At 35.0% G+C, this 27,706-nt stretch overlaps 1 protein-coding gene across 8 annotated transcripts in view; it reads right to left on the reverse strand.

Moving 5' to 3' along the window:
* Positions 1–27,706, reverse strand: part of SNTG1 (syntrophin gamma 1) — a 305,233-nt gene that overhangs the window by 55,962 nt on the left and 221,565 nt on the right. For all 8 annotated transcript variants that reach the window (XM_061354827.1, XM_061354829.1, XM_061354830.1 and 5 more), the window contains one exon: positions 6,256–6,294. In XM_061354827.1, coding sequence (XP_061210811.1) covers positions 6,256–6,294 — 39 coding nt within the window. The remainder of the gene's footprint in view (positions 1–6,255; positions 6,295–27,706) is intronic.

The following is a 27,706-nucleotide window of genomic DNA, read 5'->3' on the forward strand; positions in this document are numbered from 1 at the left end:
AAATATAAAACTCCACCCCAAAGTCTGTCTTTTAAATCTCAGGCATCCCTTTAAATGTCCTATGCAGGTACATGTCTTGAGTTTTTTTTGGTAAGTGGCAAAATATCAGATCCAAATTTAATTATGTCATGCATATGAACAGAGCAAAGGGATAAAATGATGTAACAAAAGCAGTACCTTCAACTGCTGTTTAAATTCAGTGATTTCTCACTGTCTAACCGCATCACAGATATAGAATTATGCTTCTGGGAAGCGCTGTGTTTGTTACATTTTGTCCGTACTAAAGCTTTATGACAAATCAGGAAGCAATGATTCCTCTGTCTAAATCTGTTGGGGCGGGGGGGTGTCTAGTTTGGAACAACCCTGCGTGCCTACAGGCAGGGTCAGGTTTATGACAAAATGTTAAGATCACATTGCAAAAAGCAGCAAGCTAAGGGAAAGCCCTTATTATGGCAACCTAGCAATTACAGCACTTGCAAATTCAGTGTGTCAAACTTGTATCTTTCATCTTCTAACCTAACTATCAAGATAAAATCCAAGGCATACAGCTCCTGTTGGAAGACACACAAGACCTGTGGGAGCAGAAAGAGCCTGATTTAAAACCTGAGAGGAGCCTAAAGCTAGACAAAAGATCTGGTAACAGCACCTTAATCTGGAAAGCAGTAATCAAGCTGTCCACATGCTGGTTGAATATATTTAAGCTATGACTGTCACTCAAAAATAGGCATAAACATATTATTTCATAAAGTACTTATCTATCTTGTCCAAATATCTATCCTACTAGCTAGCTATTTAGTGCAAAAAAACTATCAATTTATTACAGTCTTTGTGGAAGCACTATGAGCTTTGAACTCAGACCACAAAGAGGGAAGAGCTATCAGATCTGTCCATGTGAGATGTACAAGGTAGAACTACACAGTGGCTGTTTTGGATCTTCTCCTGATGTTTCTACATTCTTCAGGAACTAGATGGGTAACATCTAGGCATCGCACCACTTCCCCACAGATTCCTAAATACTGCTTGTAATCTACCCTTGAAAGGTTACTAAAATATGTACAATACCTAGTAACACTTCTTTCAGAAGGAGAAAATAAGTAACATCTGTTTATCTGTTTATCAATTTAGTATTCCACTTAGTAACATCTAGGTATGGGAAATGTCTGTTCATTTCACTAAGTTTTAAATGTCTACAGTAGAAGCAAAGCATTCAGATCCCCGCTAATTCATCTGCCCTATTCAAACCTTTAGTTAAGAATACAGGAACATTCATCCCTGTATTGACTAAAATTTGGCCACAGATCTGCATGGATGTGGCCTCTAAATTTAGTCAGGCAAAACATACCTTAACTGAAAGCAATTTTCAGGTAGTGACATTAATATTGCAAAGACAAAAAATAGATAATACTTCCAATACTAATGAGAAAAAAATACCAGAAGATATATGAGAATAATATGTAAATGAGGATGAACTCCATACTTGAGGCAAAATTGAATTTGATGGACATATAGAAATTCTTTGATACACAGCTTGAGACTTATAATTTGAGATTTAAGTAACAACTTGATCTAATCACTCTTTTCTATCATCTGAATTTCCAGTGGGTGTCCAAATTACTTCCATCCTTTCATGAACTACAAGGAATGCAGCTCTAGGACATAATCATGGCTATCTAATAACTGCATCCAGTGACTCACAACATGAATATCATCTAGCTCCTCAGGTAATCCACTATCTTCAGGAAGCGGTCTGACCTTCCTCTCAAAAGTCAACATTATTTCCTCAGTCTAAAATCTCTAACAACCTATGCTGTGTATTGCCCTTCCAAGATTTTTATGTCCTGAAGTTCAAAAGCTATTCTGTTCTACAATATAAAGGGAAGAAAAATACTTTGTTTGGCTATAGGAAGCATAGTTTTTTATAACAGAGAGCGCCTCAGAAGCATCTAAAATAATTAACAAAATGTTTATTGAAATGTCTTCATGTCAACCAAAGAAACATATTTATATATTTTTATATATATATTCCTTTTATTTTAGAGAAAGCTCAATAAAATATGGATAAATTACATAAGCCTTTTAAGGGTTTATGTTACAGAGTAATAATCCATGCCGAGTGCTATAGATGGCTGACAACACAGCGTGGGGAATTAGCACAGCACAATTTACACCCTACCGTTCAATTCTGCTTAATTTAACAGCAAGAACTCGGCTCCCCCTGTGCGTTTCTATAAACACTTAACAATAGAAGCTTAATTCTAGAGAATTTCTTTTAAAAGAAACCTGATCAAATCCTTACTGGGACAACAGATGGTGATAGAGCAGATATACCATAGGACCTGAAAATTCAATAATTGTCAGTCAAGAGCTGCAGAATGGCTACTCTGAATATCTATAGTAAAGGCATGTTAAAAATAAAATAAAAATCAACAGTCATGCAAATTTCAGGAGAGAAAAATAATACCTCCCCAAGCCACAAAAAAAAAAAAAAAAACCAACAAAAAAACCACACAACAAAATACACGTCAGGAGAGGGAACAAAACCCTGCCCTTAATGTATGTGCAGAGATGTGTAGAATGACTTGATTTATTTTGATTACACCCTATTTAATCATTCCAATCATTCCAATTTAAAAACATTAATACAATAGGAATGTCATCTTGAAACTTATTATCCTGCAATTAAGAAAAAATGGTGGTGTTTCACACAGATGTTTAGAACAGGCGTGGTCCTATCAGCCCACCTGAGCAATGCAATTCACTTTATTAAGCATTTAGAGATGCAGCAAACGATAGTGGCTTGAGTGACAGGTAAGCCAGCCACTCTGACATCTGCATGTATTCACCTTTATGCATTGTTTACAAGTTAGGTTTTATTAAGTAAACTCACTAAGCAGAAGTTTTAGAAGTGATTGTGAATTAGATTGTCCTAACTACGTAAGTTTAATCAAGCTGAACTGTAGCCTAGTAATCCAAAATACGAGGTGATAGTACGTTGCTGATCTAGTACAGCTGCATGTAGTTGCTTTTACTAAATTGTATCGAAAGCAAGAGAAAATGGGCATATCCATGTGTATTCATGAACGTCATCAAGATGTAAATATGCCTGCAAAACACTGGGATTCATGACAATCAAGTGCTGTGGAGTCTCACATGCACAATTATATCCCATTTACTTGCCTTAGTGTGGCAGAAGTCCATTACACCATGATACTGTTTTAAAACTGAGTTAAACAAAGTTGTGGAGAGGAAAAGAGACCCTGTCTCATTCTCATATAATTCTCACTATAAACTGTTAACTTTGAACAGGGCAGCTACCAGTCCTTTTTCCATAAATGCAGTGGAATTCTAGAGGGAAAGTTTCTTCCTAAAAAATGAAAATTAAAATTATTTAACAAGAACATCTTATCTTCTGCAGAGACAAGGCAAATCTTTAAAAAAATGCTCACTTGCAGCAGATAGAAGAGAAACAGTGTTCAACTTAAAGGATTATAGCATTCTTCCCCGTTATCCTTTTTTTTATGAATTCAACATTGATTAAAGGTGAAGGGCCTTTGAATTCATCTTAATAGAGGTAAAACATACAGTGTGGGAAAATAAAGTTTTAAATACACTGCTCTGCCCAGATATTCTAATCTGTTTCATGTGAAACCTTGAGACTCAGCATTTGTTTGTGTAGTAGGGAAACGAAAGGCTATTATTTGCTGCATTTGTGAACATATATGTGAACACAGCCATAATCCAATAAAATAGAAAATCAGCTCCTTGGGTTTGACAGGTACTGAATCTGCTTTGCACTGCTAGCTTTTTGAGTAAAGGAAGTTTTAAAGTGCAATCAGAAAGGTACTACTTTCCCAACAGCAATTTAGAAACATTTTTACTTGCACACGTAGGGACAGGAGGTGAATTGAAGGCGAGAATGAGATTTAGATCTAAACTTTCAATTCCACTGCACACCTAAACCAGATGTAACCAATTCATCCTCCTAGCGTGGCAATCAGTAAATGTCAAATCTCAATATAACCCAAATAGCAAATGACAGTCATAGTGCGTAGTAAAATCTCCAGTAACTGGAGGCAATATATTTGGTTTCCTGCCCTGAGAAGGATCAGAAGAATTTGTAAGAAAGACTATATAATACAGATTTCCTTAGATGCTATCAAATCAATTTTCAGCTGAGATCAGCACATTCACAAACTCACGATAGCTAATGTGAAGACTGGGAGTTGAAAAGGAATGGGCAGCGCTTGTCCTCAATACACCACCAGAGTTTATTAAGGTAGGGTGCATTTTCTTGTCATTTGGAAAGGGTTAGTGGGGAAGCTGATGCCACCTTTCAGAACTCAACTGCTTAACGATGTCTCTTGTGGGAGATGACATTTGCTGTAATCAGCATAACAGCTGAACAGCAGTGATGAGTTCCAAGAAAAGGAAACATGAGTTTCCTTTCCCTTCGCTGATCAAATAGAAAAGCCTCTAGCTGAAACCTTGAAATATTCTATTCTTTGTGCCTCTCTACTATGAGGTCTTTATTGTTTTTCATCTGGAAATATGGAATTTTGTCTGTAATGTAGTATTCTTTTTAGTGCATATTTAAAATGCACATTATGTTTTCAGCACCAAATGATTTATTTTTTTTTTCTCAACATGATGATATTCTCTTAGATGGCACTATGTGTAGCCTGTGCATAAGTACCAGTATAGAAAACACAACCAATTTTCTAATTTTTTTATGCTACCGTCTAGGGGTTTTCTTTATTACTGTCAGCTCAGAAAGGGGAAACTTTATTTCTCTGTTCTCTCACAATCTTCTTCAGCAGTATGCTGTCTCAGTATGTTGTCTTTGTTGTCCTCTTCCAGCATTTTTTGCATCATCTTTCCACTACTATTAAATGTATTAACACCATTCTCAGAAATTATTGCTTCATGCTGTCCATACCACTTTCTCAGCAATACTCATGATGTTTGAACCTTTAATTTTTGGTAAATGTATCTTATTTTTCTAATAATTTTCCAGACAGACCTACATTCATAAATACTGTCTTAAAGACAAGATGCTATATTACATGCAGTCAAATAGTTTCCTAATCACTTTCTCTCTTCTCTTTTTAACCTATTGCAACATTGAGACATTTGGGTAACACTGCCAGTGCTAAAGTAGCTTCCACATCTATGCAGGTTCATTTGTTTCCTTATTGTAAAGCTAATGTGTATGTCTGTGCTAATATTTGCTTCTCCAAATCAAGAATATATTCATAAAGGAATTCTAACTAACTGGATTGCTTTGTTGACTCTAGTTTGACAATTGCCTTCACCTTGTTATATTTAACAACTAATTAAAATCCACATATATAGATAAATATATACGTATCAATTTTAATTGGCTATATATATGTACATGAACACACACACGTACATATATGTAAATTCTAAGTGAAAATAACCTTCAATTGCCCTACTAGTGCTCATAAAGGAACCCATGGGTATTTGTTAAGTGAATTTAAGTATGCCTTTTTTTTTTTTCTTTTTTTTTTTTAGCATAATAGGATGAAGACAGCAGTCGAAAAGTATCACTGATCAGGGAAAATTCTATGGAAAATTTTGTTTACATAGACAAAGGCATAAAATCAAAGGGTTCACATGCATTTCTGATAATTTTGATAAGTATTTGATACTATATATACGCTATATATATTAGATTTTATAGACTATATATACCATATATATTAGATTTTGATACTAATACCTACGTGTGAGAAATACATTAACCAACTAAGTAATCTGAGGCTGCCAATGAATGAACTTCGAGACTGTCAGTTGACTCAGTTTGCCCCAAGCTCTGCAGCTAGCATGCTCCATAACCCTGTGCAAATATTTTTTTATGCCTTCATTTGGACAACAGAGTTCATGAATTTTTAGAATGTTAATGGATAATTCCATAAAGCATAACAATCTAATTCCCCCTTTTATAGTAAAAAGAGTAAGATGCAATCTGAAGAAAAATTATATAAACATATATGTATGTACATACATGCATTGAAAGGTTAATTTTAAAAGATTAGGCATGATCTTGTTTTTAGTGAAGACTCCAGTTTCCTTTGACTTCAGAAAAAGTTACCTATTTTGAGGCAGCAAGGTACTCCCTAAAGAAAATCTACTGAGAATTCTTGAGCTAGAATAATGCACAGCTACCACGCAACTAAATACAGTTGAAATGAGAATTATAAATACGACAAACTCCAATTTTCTTTTTCTTACCTGCTGGTTTACGGGAAAATTCCTGTTGATTTTTTTTATCTATAAAAATGAATAAAGAAATAGATTAATAGTCATTAGATAAAAAACAACTGAACAAAAATAAACACCATTTGATTTTAGAGACATATACCAGATACTTCCTTCCTAATTATGTATAAAAAAATAAAAGAAGAAAATTTTCATTAAAGAGGTTGAAAACTTTGACATGCTCATGTGAATAATGGGACATTTTGGTCCCTATGTAGTTAATTCCACTGTTCAGAATACTGGAAAGGAGAATACACACAAAATTATTTATGACTTCTCTAATACCACATTTTTTACTTTATCTGATAAGAATCACAGAATTGTTAACGTTGGAAGGGTGCTGGAAGCCGTAACTTAAATTGGAGTATTTAATTATATAAGTAACTCAGAACAACTTACTGCCATCTACCAAAGTCATCAAGCTTTAAGCAAATTCCTTTCCTGAAAAAGTTAGGGAAAATTGGGCTGGAATAACTTTTGAAACAGCCCTTACTCTACCCTTCTTATCCTAGGTGAAAATCAAGTATGCAAAATCAGTTTTGATAATTATTCAAGTAGTATTTTTTCTTTAAGCGTTCACCAATACCCCTTGTAAAAAGAAAAAAAAAAAAAAAACCCACAAAACAACCAGCATGAGGCACCTGACTGATCAGGAGTTTGTACTTAGCCCTGTAGATCACTGACTCCATCTAAATAACCATTGCCAGCTTTCTGACACAAAAGTGTTCAGTACAATCAGAATTAAGTGTGGATTGTACCCATTCTTGCCATTAATAAAACAGAAATCTTCTTTACTTTAACCATACGCCCTGAAAGCTTTTGATCAAGCCTAGTAAATCCATGTGCATTTATGACAGACACTTAATACCTAGAATTTACTTTTTGCTCTCTTATGTTAACTTTTCACAGTAGTTTTTGCAGCTATTATTTTATTCAGAACAGCCCTGCAGAGAAGGACTTGGGGGTGTTGGTTGATGAGAAACTAAACATGAGCTGGCAGTGTGCACTCACATCCCAGAAAGCCAACTGTATCCTGGGCTGCATCAAAAGGAGCGTGACCAGCAGGTCAAAGGCAGTGATCCTGCCCCTCTACTCTGCTCTTGTGAGATTTCACTTGGAGTATTGTGTACAGTTCTGGTGTCCTCAACATAAAAAGGACATGGAACTGTTGGAACAAGTCCAGAGGAGGGCCATGAGGATGATCAGGGGACTGGAGCACCTCCCGTATGAAGACAGGCTGAGAAAATTGGGGCTGTTCAGCCTGAGACGACAAGGCTGCGTGGAGACTTCATAGCAGCCTTCCAGTATCTGAAGGGGCCTATAAGGGTGCTGGGGACGGACTTTTCATTAGGGACTGTAGTGATAGAACAAGGGGTAATGGGTTCAAACTTAAACAGGGGAAGTTCAGGTTAGATATAAGAAGAAGTTCTTTACTGTTAGGGTGGTGAGGCACTGGAATGGGTTGCCCAGGGAGGTTGTCAATGCTCCATCCCTGGCAATGTTCAAGGCCAGGTTGGACAGAGCCTTGGGTGATATGGTTTAGAGCAAGGTGTCCCTGCCCATGGCAGGGGGGTTGGAACTAGATGAACTTAAGGTCCTTTTCAACCCTAACTATTCTATGATTATATGGGTAAATGAGTAAATGACAACTTTAAAACAAAGGCATTGTCAACTATGAATCACTTGTAAAGCCCTGAAAGCCCTGAAACTACCGTAGAATTTACACTGCTTCAACCAAAGTTATGGCATCTTTTGAAAAGAAGAATCAGCACTGAATTCCCTCCAGTGTTTAGAAAATAATTTCTGAACAACTCCGTGCACCGTGTTTTGTAGACATTGCTGCAGTGATAAACTCTTTGCATTCTTCATGCAGATACCAAGTAAGTACTGTCTGTCACTGACATTCCACAATTTCACTATCAAAGGATAATTTTCACTGACAAGCACATACTGGCAAGCATTTTCAGTTGGTTTTCAAACATACCCTGAATAAAAAGTGTCTGAACAACATTTCTCCCTTCTTGCATGTACATCAACTTCAGTCGATGTAAGCTAAGGGGAAACACTGGAGAAGCTAGGACATTCAGTGGACAATATTAAAATAAAATCAATCCACACTTCAGAATGTAACAATTACCTTATATAGAATCATAGAATAGTTAGGGTTGGAAAGGACCTTAAGGTCATCAAGTTCCAACCCGCCTGCCATGGGAAGGGACACCTCGCTGTAAACCATATTACCCAAGGCCTCGTCCAGCCTGGCCTTGAACACTGCCAGGGATGGAGCATTCACAACCTCCCTGGGCAACCTATGTGAGTTCTTAAAAGAAAAGGTGAATGCAAACCACAAGTTTTTGGAAGAAAAACAGAGATTTCAAGACTTTTGGGATTTATTCCTAAACCCAACATGAAATACTCCAGCATGATAAATCCCTGTTTGTGTTAGTAGGCACTATTAAAATTGTTGTCAAAACTGTGTATTTTCTTCTAGTTTAATCAAAGACTGAAGCCAGTACCATGAAAAAATTGCAATATGAAGGAACATTTACTATGCTAAATGAAATACTGGAAATATCTTTTTAGGGGCAAGTTAAAGTTACATATTACATACTTTGGTAGTATTTTTATTTACTTCATGTATCGAGATTAATTTTTTTAACAGAATAAAAGTACATTAGGAGACCAGTGTACTTCTAAATGTTCCTGGGAAATGTTTAAACACATAATGCAAACTTAATTTTCTCATTTTTCAGATTTCCAGTTTGGTTTTGTTTTTTTTTTTTTTAAGCACGGTCAAAACACCTACATTGTTCTAACTGTTGTTTGATGAATTTAACTAATCATGTTTGTTTTTCAGGTAATATGGGGATAATTTCCTGAAATCCGTTATTTTTAATTGCAGTATAGTTTTCAAACTGCGTTACAGGTGTTCAGCTCTATCTGGAACTGGAAAACATTAAGTATGATTAGTTTTAGGAAGATTGTAACTGTTTATCATTCACAAGCATTAACATTGGATGTTACATAAAAAAAAAAACAACAACAAAACGTTCTACAGTAAGGAAGCAGAAGTCACTGATCTTCAAGATTACGAGATACCGTGTCTGAGAATACAGAAAGAAAAACATTAGCTAACATTGTTCTTCCCGGGATGCTACAGTATAGAGTAAAATTTAATCTACAGATGATCCAGATCCAACAATCCTTAAGAATAAAAATCTAAATAGAAAAATTTGTCATAATTAGAAAGAGAAAAATACATCTTCTGTTACTTGATAAATTAGCTAAAGGAGAAATTTTCCTTCAGTCTTCCATACCATTACTGAACTTTTGTAATACTCTCATTCATTAAGCACAATCACAGTACACAATGTTATGTAACTAATGCATATGGGTAACGTTTGTTTTCATCAGAGAAGACCAATATGATACTTTGGAAGCATATATACACATAACCTTTAACAATCTGACAGTAAGAAAGAAAGGCAGGATATTCTTTAGAAAGACGCATTTATCCAAGCAGTAAAAATCAGGAGTGGCACAAAAGGAGACAAAAGAAGTTAGTAAATAATTTTTTTTTTGTTCTGAAGGCAAGAACACATGGGAACTGAACTAGGGCTAGCAAGAACTACCTTCTTGTACTTCATGTTCAAAAAACAGGTGCTGAGGGGTGAAATTCTATTCTGGTTGATGTTTTGAGAATGCAGATTAGGAAAAAAAACAAGCATCCAAGAACACCACAGAGAAAGTAGGTTGATATTTCGTAATCACCTAAATGTGGAAGGAGGAAGTAGGCACCAAAAATAAGGTCTCTGCAGTATATTGCATCTGACATGGGCAAGTGATGCTGATCTGAGACTAATAATGGAAGAATATATTTTAGAGGTAGCTATTATAAAAGAATTTTGACATGGTTTTGAAATGTTTTTGACATGGTAACATACCTGTTTTTTGACATGGTTTAGTGATGGACTTGGCAGTCCTGGGGTAAAGACTGGACTTGATGCTCTTTTTCAACCTAGTTGATTCTGTGATTCTATATCTAACTGTGATAAGGGTATGAACATATATGACTAGATATGTTTCAAAAATTCACCTGGCCAAATATATTAGGACACCATAACCATGAAGAATATTGGATAATGAGACAATATGAAGTGAGACATCAAGAATGCACCATGGCCAAATTCAGTTAATTGTGTGCACTACATGTTGCCACCAGATGGATAGTTTTCACAGTGATGGCTGTGCCTGCTCTGCAGAAAAAATAAGTGAGAACGTGAAACACATCACTCTACAGCAGGGTGAGCAGATGAACTGGCCCTGGCTTAAGGTGTGTGCAAGGATTGCAAAATTTGATATTTTATTTTATTTTAATTTTTTATTTGTGTCAGAGAAGCAGTAGTACGTAAGAATACCCTTCTGTACTATTATCCTTTTGTGTGATTTGTACCCTATTCTGCAACGCAGCTGATTAAGGTCACAAAAACTGGATTTTAAAGGTTGACATTCAGCTGAAACTTAACTGAACTGTTCACTGCTCTGAGAGATACTATTTCAGACCTTCTTTGAGCAAATAACATAGTAATAACTATTGTCAGTTTCCATAATAGGATTTTTAAGTGTAACCTCAAAACTGCTATTTATTAACTGTTTGTTTGACCTTTTTTCCCCTATTTATTTTAATGAAATTTGCTATTCCAATGTAATCACAGGATCCTCATGAGACGATGAGAAAATGTGGCTTTCAGTGAGCACATACTACTGTAAGGACTCTCAAGGGCAGTATGATCTGAACTGATTCTAGTTTTTTCAAATTCTTAAGAATTTAAATGGAAACAGTCATATGTTTGAAAACTCTGTGTCCCAAGCTTGCTTTAATCCTATCTCCTTAAAATACTGTACTGTAAATGAGAGGCTCACAGTTCTAATGTGATACTGTGAAAGATCACATCAGATTAATGACAGTGTCGGTCTCAGGTTATCACAACTGCTCCTCTGCAAGAAGCAATAATATAGTAGATATTACTGCTTGACAGAGGCTATTCCCTCAGAGAACTTACAGGAACAGCCAAGACTGAAAAGCATCACTTGGAATAAGCTGGCAGTTCCTGCTCTGTATTTTGTTGACTTACACAGTAGATCAGACTCTCACACATTTTCACATATGATTCGATCTATCATTTCTTTGCAGCCTGTAGTTTACACGTAAGTTTGTAGGTCTCCTTCCTTATCATAAGTTTTCAAATTATAAAAGAACTCTTTATTATTTTATCTCTGCTAGCCATATAGCTGGATGTCACCAGTTTTTTACTGTAAAGGCTTCTTAGTCTTTTTTCTTTTTTTTTTGCATTACATAACTGCTGATTTATATTCACAAACAGCTAATTAAAATATAATGGCTTGACAAGAATGTAGATTCATTAAACAGTTCTTTGTCTTGCATATTAATGCAGTTCCTGCCACTGGGATGTTAAGTGACTGCAAACAGGTAGAAAGTTCATGACTATTTGGAGCACTTTGGAAAAAAAACATGAATCCATTCTGTGATAATCTTATGTTAATGAATGAATAAGAAAGAGTATATAACTAATGTTTGGAATTATTAGTTGGTTACTCTTATTTTTTGTTTTTGCTAGGTTTTTGCCTGCTGAGTGTGACAGATAAATTGTGGTAAGGTGATATTTTGTTATCCAAGAATATATGTGCGTAGAAAAAGCAGGGAATCCGGGAAAATTTGAAAGAAGCATACATCAGTTCACAGAAAATACATTATATCTTGGTGGATGCATTCAAATAGATGTACAACTGCCTATAGAGTGAATGAAGGAATTCTTGGTGTTGGTTTTACAATCTGTAGCAGATCTTAGAGTTTAGGCTGAAAACCTATATATGCTGTAATTTGCAAAGTGATCTGTTAATGTGTTCTGGAAAATATGGCAGCATAGAAACTACTTTGTGAAACAATTATGTTACTTCCTGACGCCATTCACTATTGTCTGTTGATCACATTTTACCAGCTAAATGGTTCGAAGGCTGGAAATATTAGGACTATTGTCATGATTTCTAGTATTGTCATGCCTAACTTGGATTTTTCTTAAAGCTAGATGCAGTGGATTGCAAATGCACTCATCCTGAATGAACTCAGCATAAAGTTTCTTGAAAGAAGAAACGGGAAAACCGAATATATGAACATTCATATAGAGAAGAGGCTTGATACAATGAATAATCTATAAACATAAACTTGACCTGTGCTTTGGAGTCTGTTCCTATAGATACCTGTAGGCTAAATCATTCTCACTATAGTTTCTAGATGAGAACAACAAAATTGAGAAGCAAGATGATATACATTTCAACTTCTACAATAAATGTTGTAAAATGTCTCTTAAGGATTAAAAAAAAAAAATAAAACATACAAAAATAGACCAAATACTTTTAAAAAGTATAGACAACTAAGACACAATAGGCATAGTTCAGGAAGTCCCTAATCATCTTACTGAAGAAGTCCTAAAGTAGCAGCTGGCTAGAAAGGCAAATGGAAATATAATCATACTTTTGCTACCACTAGACCCATCTTTGTTCTGGCTCAGTGTTAGCCTTAAAATTCTCATGGATCATCTCAATACATCCAGAAACCAAATGCTTTCACTGACATCCTACTTATAAGCAGAAGAAGAAAGGCCCGAGATAGTTCTGAGGTCTCATCTGGAAAGCAGTCCTGTAATTCTTCAGTCTTCTTTTTAAATTCTTGTACTGACTGGCCTTGTATTAGCCAGCTGTACAAAGTATACAGATAGCTCACATACTTCGGTGAGCTGTCATACACACAGGTATTTGATAAATTCTTTTGGAGACAACAAAAGGTGGCTACTAAGACTGAGGAAACTGGCTGAATACAAATTCTTCCTAAAGGGGTCTTGAACTGATGCATGGAAAAAATCAAGAGTTGTATATTGACAGTTATTATCAATTTATGGCATGTAAGAGCACTGTTGAAGGACAAATGGTCATCTGAACTGTGATTGAAAACCTGCATACCATCAAACCTCTTTCACTTCCTTTCTCACACAAAAGAATTCAGTGATGCACAGCATTAACAGATGGATATTACAAAGAAATATCAAATTTGTGACTATTATATGAAAGTATAGTGCGAGCCCTAAGGACAAAAGCACAAAACCTAGTCTTCACATATTTGTGATGTTCCAGCAATAGGACTGGAATTACTTAAAAAATAATGAAGGTTGACTTGGCAGATATATGACTTCACTTAATGTTACAATATTTAACACCTGTTCCTAGGTTTGGACATTATCTTAATGATAATACTGTTCCTGTGCTTCTTTAAAGAAGATACTCGTGCTACAAACATCACGTTTCACAACAAAGATTAAAATACCAGCAGCAACATGCATATTTTTAGCGACAATGGTAACAACTGATATCCAGTCCCTAAGAAACTATTATGGTTCCATCTGAAAGTGAGAAACATACTTCTTTCTCTACTGAAGATTTAGTAGAAAGACTGTGAACAATGAGAATTGAAAAAATACATATTAAAAATAAAAAAAAAAAAACCAAAAAAACCCCAGAAGGAGATACAAGAAACATTACTTCAGATAATGAAACACAACTAGTTAATTGTGGTTTATATCACAATAGTGATTGCTTACTGGAATATTATTACCGCAATATCAATCACACTAAGAGTAAAAAAAGCTGGTGTAGGCAATAATCAGTAACACATTTATTCACGAAATAGTGAAATGTGTTCCTCTCGAGTACCTCTTAAATTTGCAACTTAAAACAATTTTACTATCCACCAAAGAAAAACAGTTTGCAACAGGAATCCATCTGAATACTTCATCAGTATTCATATTCATGTTAATTCTTGTCAAAAAACCATAAATAAGATTCCTGAGTAAAGATGCACTGTACCCAGCATCTCTCAATCCAGTCTTCCTTTGAAGATATTGAGGACTTCTGAAATATAACTTCCAGATTCCTCTAGCTAAACTTTCTAAATTAATTCTATATCACCTGTACTCAAAACACTTCAAATATAAACTCTATATATCTTCTGTATCTGGACATATTAGGTTCTAGAAGCTATAAGATGCATCTGGAGTACATATTTTATTCTTTTTCTCTGAATTGCAAATATTCAAGGAAAAATTTGTTGAAATTAAATCCTATTTCACAATAATGCTTTACTTAGCTGTTGCTATTTTCTTCTTCTATGCAATAGTGATTAGGACTTGTGTTGAAAAATAAATAAAAAAAATTCTAAACTTTCAAAACTTTCACTGCCAAAAGACATAACAGGAAACAAGTTTAATAGTTGGAAGACCATGCTTGGCATTAGAAATCTAAAATTCATTTACACAGGCTATCACTGATTTATTGTGGTATCCTAAATTTCCAAACTTCACTACATGAGTTAGTTTTAGACAGTATGCTTGAGTTATTATACTTCAGTTTAGTTTGACTGAGAACACAGCAAAATAACATTTAAAGTTCAGAATATGGTATGAGAAGCAGGTCATAATGGCTGCTTTAGTAGATGACAAAATGCAAAAGAAGCATTTATATCCTCAGTGCATTACTAGACCAAAACACCAACACCCCAGTGCTTCAAGATATACGCACTTAAAAAAAAAAAAAATGAGGTTAAGGAAAAGAAAATAACTAGATTTTGAAGTACAAGCAGAGTGAAGAAAACCCTGGGCCACTCTCCTTCACAAAACCATGTCGATGGCACACATCTGTCTCTACAAACACCCATAAGAAATGCCAGAATATACAACTTTTGAAGAGAAAATAATCTTATTATACAAGTGTGCTAAATACAGTTATGAAATATCACTGATCTAGTCAGGATTTGGTGTGGCTTTTTTGAGGTGTATTAATCTTTTTCAAAGCTGATACAGTATAGTCAGTACACAAGACTGACATTTACTTAATTTATTTGTGCTTGTTATGAAACTTGGACAATGAGAAACAAGACAATATACATATAGATAAAAGCAATGCTGGGTGTTTTCAGCATTTGGAAAGGATGCAAAAATTTTGGTTATTTATAGCAGCTAATAAAGGAGCTAAAGTCAGGAAGGACAAATACAATCTAGAAATAAATATGTACTGGATGTACCAAGTGTTAGTGTGACACTGCATGTGAGGTGATGAGATTAGTATTTAACAAAGATGAGTTTCAATGGGAATACTTATCTAAACACAAAATTTCAATCAGATGGTTAATTATCTGGTTTAGATGGTTTACTAAAAGGTCTGCAGCTCTTAACCCCTCTGTCCACCAATTATTACTGCAGAATAAGCAACCCCATATCATTCTTTCAGCAGGAGTCAGACTATTAAATTTTTAAAAATTAATCTAGATGTCTCTCCTGGTTTAAAACAGCAGATTTTATACTTTTTTATTTATCAAAGAAATGAAATAATGTAAATAACTCCAATTTCAATTTTTCTTTTCACTTACAATTTAATTACAACATAACATTTAGACAATATAATACCTAGGATATAGTGTTTATTTTTTTAAGTTTTCAAAAAATGCCAAAAAAAATGGAGGAAAAGCGTAAGTGTAATGGTAGCCACAGTCTGGCTTATCTATTTCTGAATGCAGTTTCAAGCACTGATATGAACATGCTCATACTGTGATAATGCAAAAGAATAGAAACATATGCCTAAAAAGGAACTTGAAAGATAAAGCTGTCTGCTCAGCCCATTTGTACAGTCCTGCCACAATGGCCCTCTCAGTGCCTTGTGAGTCAGTTTATTATCAAGTACAGCTCCACTTAGCACTGGAAATTTCCCTTGTATCAAAACAGACTCTTTCTGGTTGCATTTTAAGCCAATTACTTCTCATGTAATCCATTACAGAAACAAAGAGGGAATGTCTTGGGTTTTGTGCAGCTTTTCTAAAGTTGAAAGATTATTCTTTTCTACAGGCTAAGCAGTCCTATTTCACCTTGTATTTCCTTGCAAGTTCATGCTATTGTCAAAGAAGCCAAAGCCCTCTTTGCTGACACTGATTCTGCATACAAGCATTTTTCCTGCATGATGAGGAGGATTGACTAGCACATTACAACTCTGACCCCTCAGCCTTCCTCCATGAGTCTCACAGTCACTTTTGATCCGCTTACAGTCACACTGAAATTGGTCATGGCTGCACGAATGAGCAGTCCCAGATAATTGTAATTTGGCTAGATGGCTTTAGCAACATCCCTCAGATTTAAGCTCCTGGAAGACAGAGGCTTCCCACAATATTACATCCATTCAGTAGACTGAATTTTTCATTGCAGGAGTCATTCATGGACAATACATCTCTTCCTCGTGGGAAGGGTGATCATTAATCTCACAGCTTTTCCATCCTGCCAGGTATTATTTTTAATCCACTCTCAGTAGGCTTGAAACTTTTATTACTGAGGGCAACACTGTAATTCATCACTGAGTAGGGACCATTTCCATATGAAGACCTGTAAGCAGAAACCTTTTTTTGCCAGGTTTCTCTGTTCTCACTAGGTGCAATTGTGGATCTTCCTGGCTTCTTGCCTATCATCTTATCCACACCCTCCAATCCCACATTAGTCATATGGCTCTTTATCTTTTAGGTTACCCTCCTGCCAACCTGGTCTTTTCACTCTGGCTTGGCTGAAACAGTATGAGAGGCAGATAGCTGAAGACTGAAGCTAAACCTGTTTTGTTCCTATGCTTTCAGTCTATCAGCAGGCTTCTGACCTTTCCCATGGAGAGTTTACAGTTTGCCAAGTTTGCATTATTTCAGGACTCCTCATTTCGGTAGACAGAAAATTTGCAGTTCATACTCTGGTATTTAATATGAAAAAGGGGGTAGTAAAATGGCAGACAAAATGATACATTTTACACAATTGTATATAACACATGAAACGACCTACTTGACAGAACCTAATGCTCCATAGAAATGTAGCTAGTGATTTTAAAAATACATTTAATAGTTATACCATACTATATCTGTCTAAATGAACTCCTGATGGCAAACTTCAATAAACTGGCTGGGTGCCAGTGGATAGACAAATTCCTTTACCTGAGGCAATGAAGGTAAAGAGGTTTTCTGTAGTCTTTACAGGTATTATATTTTGTACCACCCCACTAATAACCCAAGTTTGTATGAGTGGATTAAAAATAAAATTGTAGGAACACCTAGTCTTTGCTGTATTGTGTCACATTCCACTTTTTCTGTCTAAAAGAATGACATAATTTTATTCTCTTGGAGCTCTCAGGAAGAACAGTGATATTTATGAGACAATTTGGCTGACAGCACCAGACAAAAAACTGCTTGTAAGCCTAAAAAAAAAATAAATAATAAAAACACTCCCCATATTACATTACTTCAATAATTCTTTTGACACAAGATGAAATAGCTGTTGAGACATTAGGTTCACGTAATAATGAACTAGGTATTAACACAATTCCCAAATTTTCTGATAAAAAAAATAAATTTCATGTCACTATGAGGTATAAAAACCTTAGGGTTTTTTCATTACTTGTTCTCCAGGCTCACAATTTATCTGTAAAACTAGTATTTTTTATTTCACTTAAAACACTTAAAATTACTTTGCAGTACTTTTATATTTAGAGGTCATGTACTCATGTTTTGTAAAATATGTCTAGTCCCTCCTCCTTATACACAGTGAGTCTTACTATATTCTGCATTCAGGTCAATCACAGACTCACTCTAGCCCTGTATTTTAGTTAAGCTCTGAGCTGTTTTGCAATGAGAAACTCTTCTGCAATAAAACTTCTGCTTTCTCGTAAGTAGGAAAAACCTGACACTTCTTAACCTTCTTTCTCTTAAGAAGCTGCTGAGCAATTAACTTGAAAAGCCTTGAATTTAGTTCCCTTCTAAAGAATGTAGTTCCTTCTACTTATCTCAAATTGCACCTCATAAGTAAGAACTTATTACTAAAATACTAAGCAAAAAATCCTCACAAATATGGGTTTTCTCAAGTATTTTCTGGTATTTCTGAAAAGGAATGCTCAAATACTGAGCACTATGGTCATACACAAGTGCAAAGACCTGTGTATATCTATGGGACCATGGCTGAAAAACAGGCCAAGGGGTGAAGTATATCAAAGTACCAAAAAGGGTATGGTACAGTTTTTTGAATAAACCTTTTTTTTTTTTTAAGATGGTAAATACTGAACTACATTTGAAAACTATTTAAATTTTGACCATAATAATGTTCATTGACATTGTAGTAATCGATTATATATTTTTCTTGCCTTGCATATGACCTTGTAATCCTGAAAGAGTTTTGAATAATTCAGCATCAAGAGAATTTCCCCCTCAGGAATTACCAATTTCTTGGCAATAAGAATGACTAAGATGAGCACTGAGGTTACTACAAGTAAATTTAAAGATGAGTTTTGCTTTAATGTGCGTTTCAGACTTGCCTGTAAGGAAACTATGAACTTCTATTGAATTTCACTGGATTACACTGGGCTAGATATAATCTTTGAAAATATTTTTTCAACAGAAAACAAAAAAGGTAAAGCAAATTTCAAATTCCTTTAAACATGACATATTGCTGCATGAGTGAGAGTTCTCACATGGAGTAAAAGTTCAAGAAGCATTTTTAAGATCTTGAAAATAAATCTGTGTCAATAAATTTCAGAACAGCAAACCACTGTCTAACTGCATTTCAGCAGTAAAAGAGACCGTTTAGTCAGAAGTATAGAGTTTTGCTATATCAATAGTTCTTGAAGTCCAATGAAAACATGACATTATAAGCTAATAAATGCAAATAATAACATTTCATTTTTTCAAGGTATCAACGTGCCATATTCTCTAAGTTTCAGCACTATAAAATCAGTATCAAAGGAAGAATCATCCATATAACACTCAAATTATTTGAAGAAATTAAACAAGTAATTAATTTTCCCACAATGGCTTCTCTTACTACTCTAATAATGTTTTAGTTATCAGTCATAGAGATTATCTTTCCTGAAAGAAAAAGGAATGGCACACATATGCTCAGAAAATTACTACAGCAGTAGATTTAAAAGAAGTATAAGAAAACACATTATTCAGCAAAGGTATAATGAACAATGAAGACAGTGTAATGGGTATAAGAACACAAAAGCTATAATTTACAACAAGTGAAAGGCATACGTCAAGCTGCAACAAAAATAGATGATGTATAATGAGTAAAATTGTATGTAGTTACATTGTTATATATTGTCATGATGTAGAAATTAGCTATATAAACTTGACATTATTACAATAACAGTTAAAATAGTAATATATATCAGCATGGTGTGTTATTTGGAGAATTTAAAACTGAACAAAGCAATTAAGGAGCTGAATGATATCATGTCTATTCATAAAACAATAGGCTGCCGTGAGAGCATAAGCTCAAAGCAAAAGAAGAAAATATCCCAAAGATAAATGAAGGTAGCAATTCCTATATCAAATATGGAATTATTTTTTTGCTATGAATACTAACTGTTCTTAGCAGTAATTAGGTGGGTATTAACACACACAATACAATCTGCAAAAGATTTATTTTTTAGCTGGCCTGAATAAAATAGTAATGAAATAAAGTCATAGCTATGCAGAGATAGTTTTTAACCCTGAAACCGTACTTATTATTGGGTGTTCTAAGCCACAGAGAATTTACTCTTTCTACTTAATATTTATTTAATCTAGAATATTCCTGTAGTCAGCAAATGGATGTGTCTATTTAAAACTCTTCTCATTAATGTAATGTAGTCCCCTGTCTAGTCTCTTAACATGTTCCAACATTACTCAAGATTGTTACATAAAAGGTGACAATCATCTGTTTACAACTCACCTTTTAAATAAATTCTGATCCAAAAGAGCACTCAATACTTTCACCTTCTTGTCACTGTCTACTAATAATTTTCTTTTCAATATGCAGTGAACCAACTCTTTTCTTGGCCTCCCTATTATCACTGGTGTATGTCAAAACCATTTCTTTTCATCATTACTGAGGAAATCTCTAGTCCTGCCATCTTTCTGGTTCTACATGCTCATATGATACTTCCTGAGCTGAACCTTAATATTGAATTCTACTCTGCTATTTCTTTCCTCTGATTTAGGTTGATTAAGAGTTCATCATTTAGCCAAGGCCTTTCTTGCACTTTTTTTTTTTTTTTTCCAGTAGACTAGTAAACAGAACAAAGACAAACAAATATAGAGAACTGTTAAGAAGCTGATGACAGGGATAAAAAGAGTTGAAAATAGTCCCATGATTAGTAATAACTTTTCTTGTCTTCTAATGCTTAGGACAGAAAATACCAAAAGGTAAACAATGTAAGATTTTTTATTCTTTTTTAAAGATGAAAGGCTAATGTTTTTGGAGCTAAAGGTTTCTTCAAATCCATGTCTATTCAAATCTAACACAACTCCACCCCCAGCCCAACATGCCTCAGAGTTGTAGTTCTGATCAGATAAAAACCTGACAATTGAAGCTACACAGGCTGTTAATGCAGTGAGTTTATTTATTATTTGCTGCTGACTTGGTCAAGATGAAAACTGCTTTCTAAATCATTCCACTGTAAAGACTGAATGGTATTATAACCAGGAGCAAGTGGGAAGTTTCTATGAGTCTGTCTTCAGGGTTTAAAAACACCCTAAAAAACAAATGCAAAAACAAATGCATAAGCTGTGATTTGTTGTGATTTGTTCTACGAACTTACAAAGGTAATGGGAAGATGGGTTTGCATCAAAAAGCTAAATAGAGGTCAGGCAGCTATAATTGTGGTCAACTAGATTTGGCCTGCAACGTATCCAGCTACGTAAATGGCAACTTAATTTACTGGTAGAACCATCTGCAGGCCCCACAGGGTTCCAGTTGCCATCCAAGCCCAAGAAACTACTTTGTTTTTATTCATAATGCATACTATATTTTCTTGACCTGCTCATTACATTCTGAGATGAAAATGCTATTTATGGTTACTGCTTGGTAAATGATTGCGCTAATCTCCATATCGCTGCAGCAGGAGTAGCTAGCTTAATTAAGGTGCATGAATACTTTGCTAAATAGTCAGGAGAGGTATACTGGCTATCTCGTTATGCAAATAACTTTAAAAATAATCTGTTTGAAACAGCTTTTCAAGAGCCTTTCAGAATTTTGTTTGCTATAGTATTTGAAATTTATAGATTACGTTTATCCAGCAGTATAAAGATCCATTTATGCTAAACTAGTGGAAAAGAAAAGAATTCTGATGTTAATCATGCATACAGACTATGATTTCTTAATTATTTAAAGAGGAGATGAAAAAAGAATGTTTAGCTCCACAACTCCATGGATTGTGTCAGCCTGAGGACATATTTATTCTTGTGAAACACCTTATTTATGATGCAAAATAAATTAAAAAAACCTCTTAAAAATTAATATTTATATCATAAAATGAGGCAAATATTTAAATAGAATGCACACATTATTAAAATATAAGTTTATGAGTGGCCAGTATTTTACTGCCTGGTGAAAAACAAAACAAGTGGTAAAAAAAAATATACCCACTTCCTCTAAAAAGTGGATCATATAAATCATGTAGTCTTGAATTACACTGTTCACTGCTGAAAGCCCAAATATCTATGTAGTAATTGCTTACTTGTATAATATTTAATAATGATAAAGCTTGTGTCCTTCAAGATTTGCTTAATATTAACATTTGCATTTCCATGACTCCTTTTAAAATAAGAAACTTCAGGTGTTATTTTGCAAACATCTGGAGTATCTCAGGAAAATACAAGGAGAAAAAAGTTTGTGAAAACTCAGAATACTTCACGGAAGTGACTAATAACATTAGTATGGCAAGGACTAATGGCAAGGTACATCTGCACCCGGGAAGGTACAGCAGCAGCCACAATGAATGGGAAGGCAAATAGGAAAACAACAAATATGTTAATTTACACAGATTTACAAGGACCAGGTTGTCCTGGGTTTAGCAGTAGCAGTCATTTTTCTCCTTCTTGGTATCTGGTGCAGTTCTGTGTTTTGACTTTTGGCCTGGGAGCAGTGCTGATAATAATGTTTTAGTTTGGCCAAGGACTTTGTGGGCCTCATGCTCTGCCGGGGAGGAGGGAAGCTGGGAGGAAGCAGAGACAGGACATCTGACCCAAACTGGCCAAAGAGGCACGTCATGCCCAGGATGTAACTGAGAGTTACCCGGAAGGGCTGGAACGGCCAGGTTGGAGGAGATATCGGTCAGTGCTTGGTCGGGCTGGGGAGGCAAGTTATCGGTCACCGGGTGTTGAGGTATTGTATTCTCTTATCTTGTTATTTCTTTTATCATTACTATTATTGGTGGTAGCAGTAGTGATTTTTGTTATACCTTAGTTACTAAACTGTTCTTATCTCAACCTGTGAGAGTTGCATTCTTTTCGATTCTCCTCTCCGTCCCTCTGGGAGTAGGGGAGGGCAAGAAGGGGGGGAGTGAGTGAACAAGCTGTCTGGCTGGTTTTAAACCACGACACAGGCCCATCGCTCATCAGGAAAAAACAGAACACTTTGCAACAATCTGGCTTTCCCAAAGCAATGTGGGATAGTTTTGCAGTAATAATAATAGCACAAATTAAGAAGCTTCAGCACTCCAAAGTGGTGGGGAGCACCCTCTGTGATGTGACAGCACCTCAAAAGCATGGATTTTAATTTGATATCAAAATCTGAGAAATATTCCTGTTAGCTTTTAAAACTTTTGTGGATTGCAAAGGAAGATCTTAGACAAAAGAAGGGAAAAGGGTAAAGACTTACCTGACTACAACATTTATAAGTATAGAAAATCCTTAGTTGCTCAGTTGAAGACATCTCTATGGTGCTTGTTTTTTGCTGATCTTTCTCTATCATGGCAAATGACTGCAGAAGATGTGCTGACTCTTCCTGTCTATATATACTCCCTATGTTCCTAACCTTTCAGCTGTGCTAAAAAAAACTGTTTGGGGGATTGTACTTTATGGGATTAGTGAAATGAGTTGGATAAAAAAATCTGCAAAAATAAGAACATGTAGTATAAGGAGTGAAGTGTTTGTGTTCAATTTGGTCATGACAGCTAACACCAGAGTACCCATTGATGCTATGGGACATAGGAGATAAGCATGTATCTGCTGCACTTAACCAGTACTCCAAATAGATGAATCCTACTGGATAGCCTGGATGAGAGCCCTACCTCCTGTTAAACAGTACCGGTGTGAATTTTACATGTGGCTCAAGGAATAGCAAAGAGAACAGTCTTCAGAGGAGGGAGCAGAGTCTCAGCCGTCCTCTGTCTCTGGACATCCTTTGGCCAGGGGTGAGACAGATGGTACCATGCCTGCAGGCTAAGTAGCATGGAAAGCTCCTGTCTCTGGTGTCAGGGTAACTCTTTCAACCTGTAGGCTATTATGCTAAAGTACCCTCTTGCCATTTCCTATTGGTAGTGGGAGAGGTAGGTACTTAATTCAAGGAGACTGAATTACCCTCTGGAGATAGCTGCATTCTTTATATAGTTAATGGGATAGAAGTGCCTAAGATAGGAAGATTGGTTCACTTTCTTCAAGTCTTAAAGACATTTTCTTTTATCCCTTGAGTTTGTAGGAAGTTTGGGTGACAGGATCTTGCCTTCTCAGGGACAAATACCTAACATTTCTATGAGATTACTTAATTTAGCTAAATTAGATTAAATTCCTACATTTTTACAAAAAGAGATGTTTAGTTCCTTGGCAATCAGATACCAGTGAAGAACTACTAGAACTCATTTGACAATGTTAAATTGGATGAATTGTGTGAGAAGCTGCAACATGTTGGGATTTGATAGGAAGATTTTTATCCTTTTTATTACCTTAGGAAACAAACACAATGAAAACGGTATTTTCTGCAAGGCAGGTAACATATTATTCCCTGGAGAAAACTTCAGTAATTTTGTCTGATCATTAACCAACAGACTTATAAATAGTTTTGGAAACTGTACATTTTTATCCTGATTTTTTTTAAGACCCCTTGTCTGTATAAACTGGAAACCTATGAAACCCGCAAATAAATCACCTCCATATAGATTAGTTGCACATATTCAAATCTACTTCTGCATAATTTGTTCTAATGAAAAAAAAACACTTTATCCTGTTATTCAAATGGTCAGTGTATTACTGACACAGTAGGGTACAAAAATACTTTCTACTGATTTTTTTATGTATCACACTTGAAGAACAATGGAGTAATTTTCAAATCAGTAATTTGAAATAGAAGTAAGGGTTTTTTTGATGATATTTGAAAAGTAGCCTCATGAATAAACCTGGAATTTATTACATTAAAAGAGCTAAATTGTGCATCTGCATTGATCTTACATCATCTTTCTTCTAATATAGCTAAAAGTCAGTTTAAGGATTAACCAACATCAAATCCTTCATTAGTTGCATTTTATATTGTATTTTATGGTAGTGAAACATTAAGTAGTTATGGACGAGATGAACAGGCTTTCTGTAACTACCTGGTTGCCTCCTCCCCAGTATTGTTTTTTTATTTCCTCATGCTCCATATCTAAAAATTAGTGACTACTTTTCCTATCACAGGAGATCTCATATCAAAGTAGAATTTAGGAACCCAGTATGTACACCTGAGTCATAAAGCACTCTCTTGACAGATCACCCAGGCATAAGTGATAATTGTCTCATAAAAATAAAGCAAAATTGGAGAATAAAGGATTACCTGCATCAAATATACAAATGTGTAGTAATTTTAATATCAATCAAATATATGTGATTAATAACTTCTGAGACATTATTATATAGAGCATAAGATTGCAGGTTTGATTTCAGACAGAAATGAAGCAACGAAAAAATTGTTTTATACATTTTTATAGATTTAATATACTTCTACCTCTTAATATTTAATACCTACTAAATCTTATTCTGTGTGTGCATATTAGTATGCATATGTACACATATACAGACACATACATAACTTTAAAGCAGTTTACTTTTTTTTTTCCCCCTTAGACTTAATAATTGGGTTTAATTCTAATATTTCACACTGTTCTTTCTTCAACGTGAAATAACCCTGATTAAATTCAGAATTCTATGAAGAACACTGCACCTTTGAACTGGCAAAGTTTAAAGTTATCTGTACTGAAGAATCAGGTGAAATACAGAAAAGGCAGCTACATACACAACCAGAAAGGGTGGAAAAATTAGGTAATTGCAAATAAGTCATGACAGCTGTGCTTTAAGTTACTTTCTAAGTAAGTTAGGGTTATTTAAGGCCAAAGTTGTCTCAAGTGATTTTACAAATGCAGTAAAAAAAAAAATTCCTTTCATTTTACTGTACTGCAGTTCCTGTGGAATTGCTCAAAAAATTTTGAAACAATAAAAAAAAAAAAAAGAAAAAATAACCAACCGACTCCCCCCCCAGCCCTCCCCCCAAACAACCCCTAAAACCCCAAACAGACAACTCTCATACCATAATAGTAAACAGTTCAAGAAAGTAAACATAAACAAAGGAAATGAATAATTCTTCAGAGTGACAAGTTATAAATACCATGCATTGAGAAATGAGAATGAGACAAGGTGCTTTATTCTCAGTTTTTAAGTATGACTTCGCAACCTCAACAACAGCCTTTGAAATAAGTTTTGTATGTAATTATCTAATTTTCTGAAATAAACAAACTGTTGAAAACAAACCAGTGCTGTAATCATGTTGATGACTTTTCAGAATTTTCACTTAAGAACATGAGGTATTATTAGGAGATAGGAAACTTGCCACTGTTTCACAAGACCTTTTCTTAGCATAGAAATAGCAAGTTCAGAGCATCTGGGGCTCTTTTCCTCTGCAGCACATTCTGCCTAGTGGTCATTTGTTGTTTTGCCTATTCTCCCATCAACTGGGTTTGTTTGCACCAACCTCTTAAAACTGTCCTGCAATGACTGAAATTCCTGTCTTCTCCACCACCTGTCTGCACTCTGAGTCCATTCTCTTCCTCAGGTGAATGTAAACTGTACATTATCTGAATGTGCTGGATACCTACAGCACTTTATGAAGCAAGACAATCAAATGGAGAAAGTACTTTCAACACATTAGCCTATTAATAATGTATACCCTGAGGTGTTTTATTGCTTTTTGAGTGCATTTCAATTTCTTTTATTCCTTTTTTTTTTCCTAATTGGTTGTGGAAGAAAGGCAGAACTTTTGATGTAACCACCTTTTAAAAATATATTGTAAAAGTGTGTAAGAGGAAAGGGACGTGAAAACAAGACACCCTTGCTTTAAAATACAAATAATCATATTCCTGTTTGGTTTCGGTTTTTTTAAGACAGCAAAGAGGAGGAAGACAAAAAGAAAGGTTATTGTCTAGCCTCCCGGGTCCCAGTTGCTATTCTATCAACAACAGTTTGTTATTCAACAGCCACTTTCCACATGCTCTCACTTAAAGTAAACTGACTGTGGAATATTGAACAGTTTACTGCACAAAAAAACCCAAAAACAAACAAACAAAAAAACCCCACAAACCTAGATTAAAGTAGCTGGAAATCTCCAACTTCTACTGAAAGGGCAGCTTGGCATTTTGGCAGGAAAGGGCAATTTATAAGTACTTTCTTTTTCCACGTGTTACCTCTCTGCAAAAACCAGAGTGGCTTACCTGTGTTCCCAGTCAGACTGCTCTTACTTCCTACATTCTTGCCATCACTTCTTTGCCACTTTAAATCAATGAAGAGATTTTTATTTTTTTTTTCCTTAATTACAGGCTCCTTGCTACCTTTTACAGGGGTGGGATGTTGAGAGCAAGCATGGCATCCCTGCAAAGTGTCTACTAACTCAACAGATTATAATCTTTATTATAGTGTGTCAACTTAAACCTTCAATAATAACGGAATGAAGGGAGAAAGTCTTAGAGCTTAATATAAATCCTACACAGATTAAAGTACATATTGAATATTCTGATGTTTTGCTTTTATTTAAATGCCAGTACAAGGCTACGATTTAATTTGAATCCGTACAAAATTGGATGAATCAGATAAAGTTCAGGTACTCTTTACTGTATGACAACATCATATATAAAACTGCAAAAATTCTTTCTCTGCAATAACATGGCTTTCATTTTTTAAGGCTTACATTTAACAGGCAAATTGTGATTCGTCTGTTTCAAGAATATTACAAAGGGCTTTTTATTCTCTCTTAAGGACATTGTTCCTCTTAAATTGTATTTTAGAGCTATATAGTGGTAATTTATCATAATACAGATGGTAATAATTTTGCCAGATATTACTGACCACTGCAAGACTTGTAATACTATGTACAGCAAACCTGGAAAGATATTATTACAGACAGCATTAAAAGATTTAACACTGGGGAGGAGTTTGCTACAGAAAGTCAATTTTGTTTCATTTAAAAAGCTATCATGACTAATTGAAGTTTACAACATATATTCC

The sequence above is a fragment of the Neopsephotus bourkii genome, unplaced genomic scaffold (genome assembly GCF_033783945.1).
Source record: "Neopsephotus bourkii isolate Nb327-2 ecotype Australia unplaced genomic scaffold, CSIRO-AGI_Nbou_v1 NB_753, whole genome shotgun sequence".
NCBI classification, from domain to species: Eukaryota; Metazoa; Chordata; class Aves; order Psittaciformes; family Psittacidae; genus Neopsephotus; species Neopsephotus bourkii.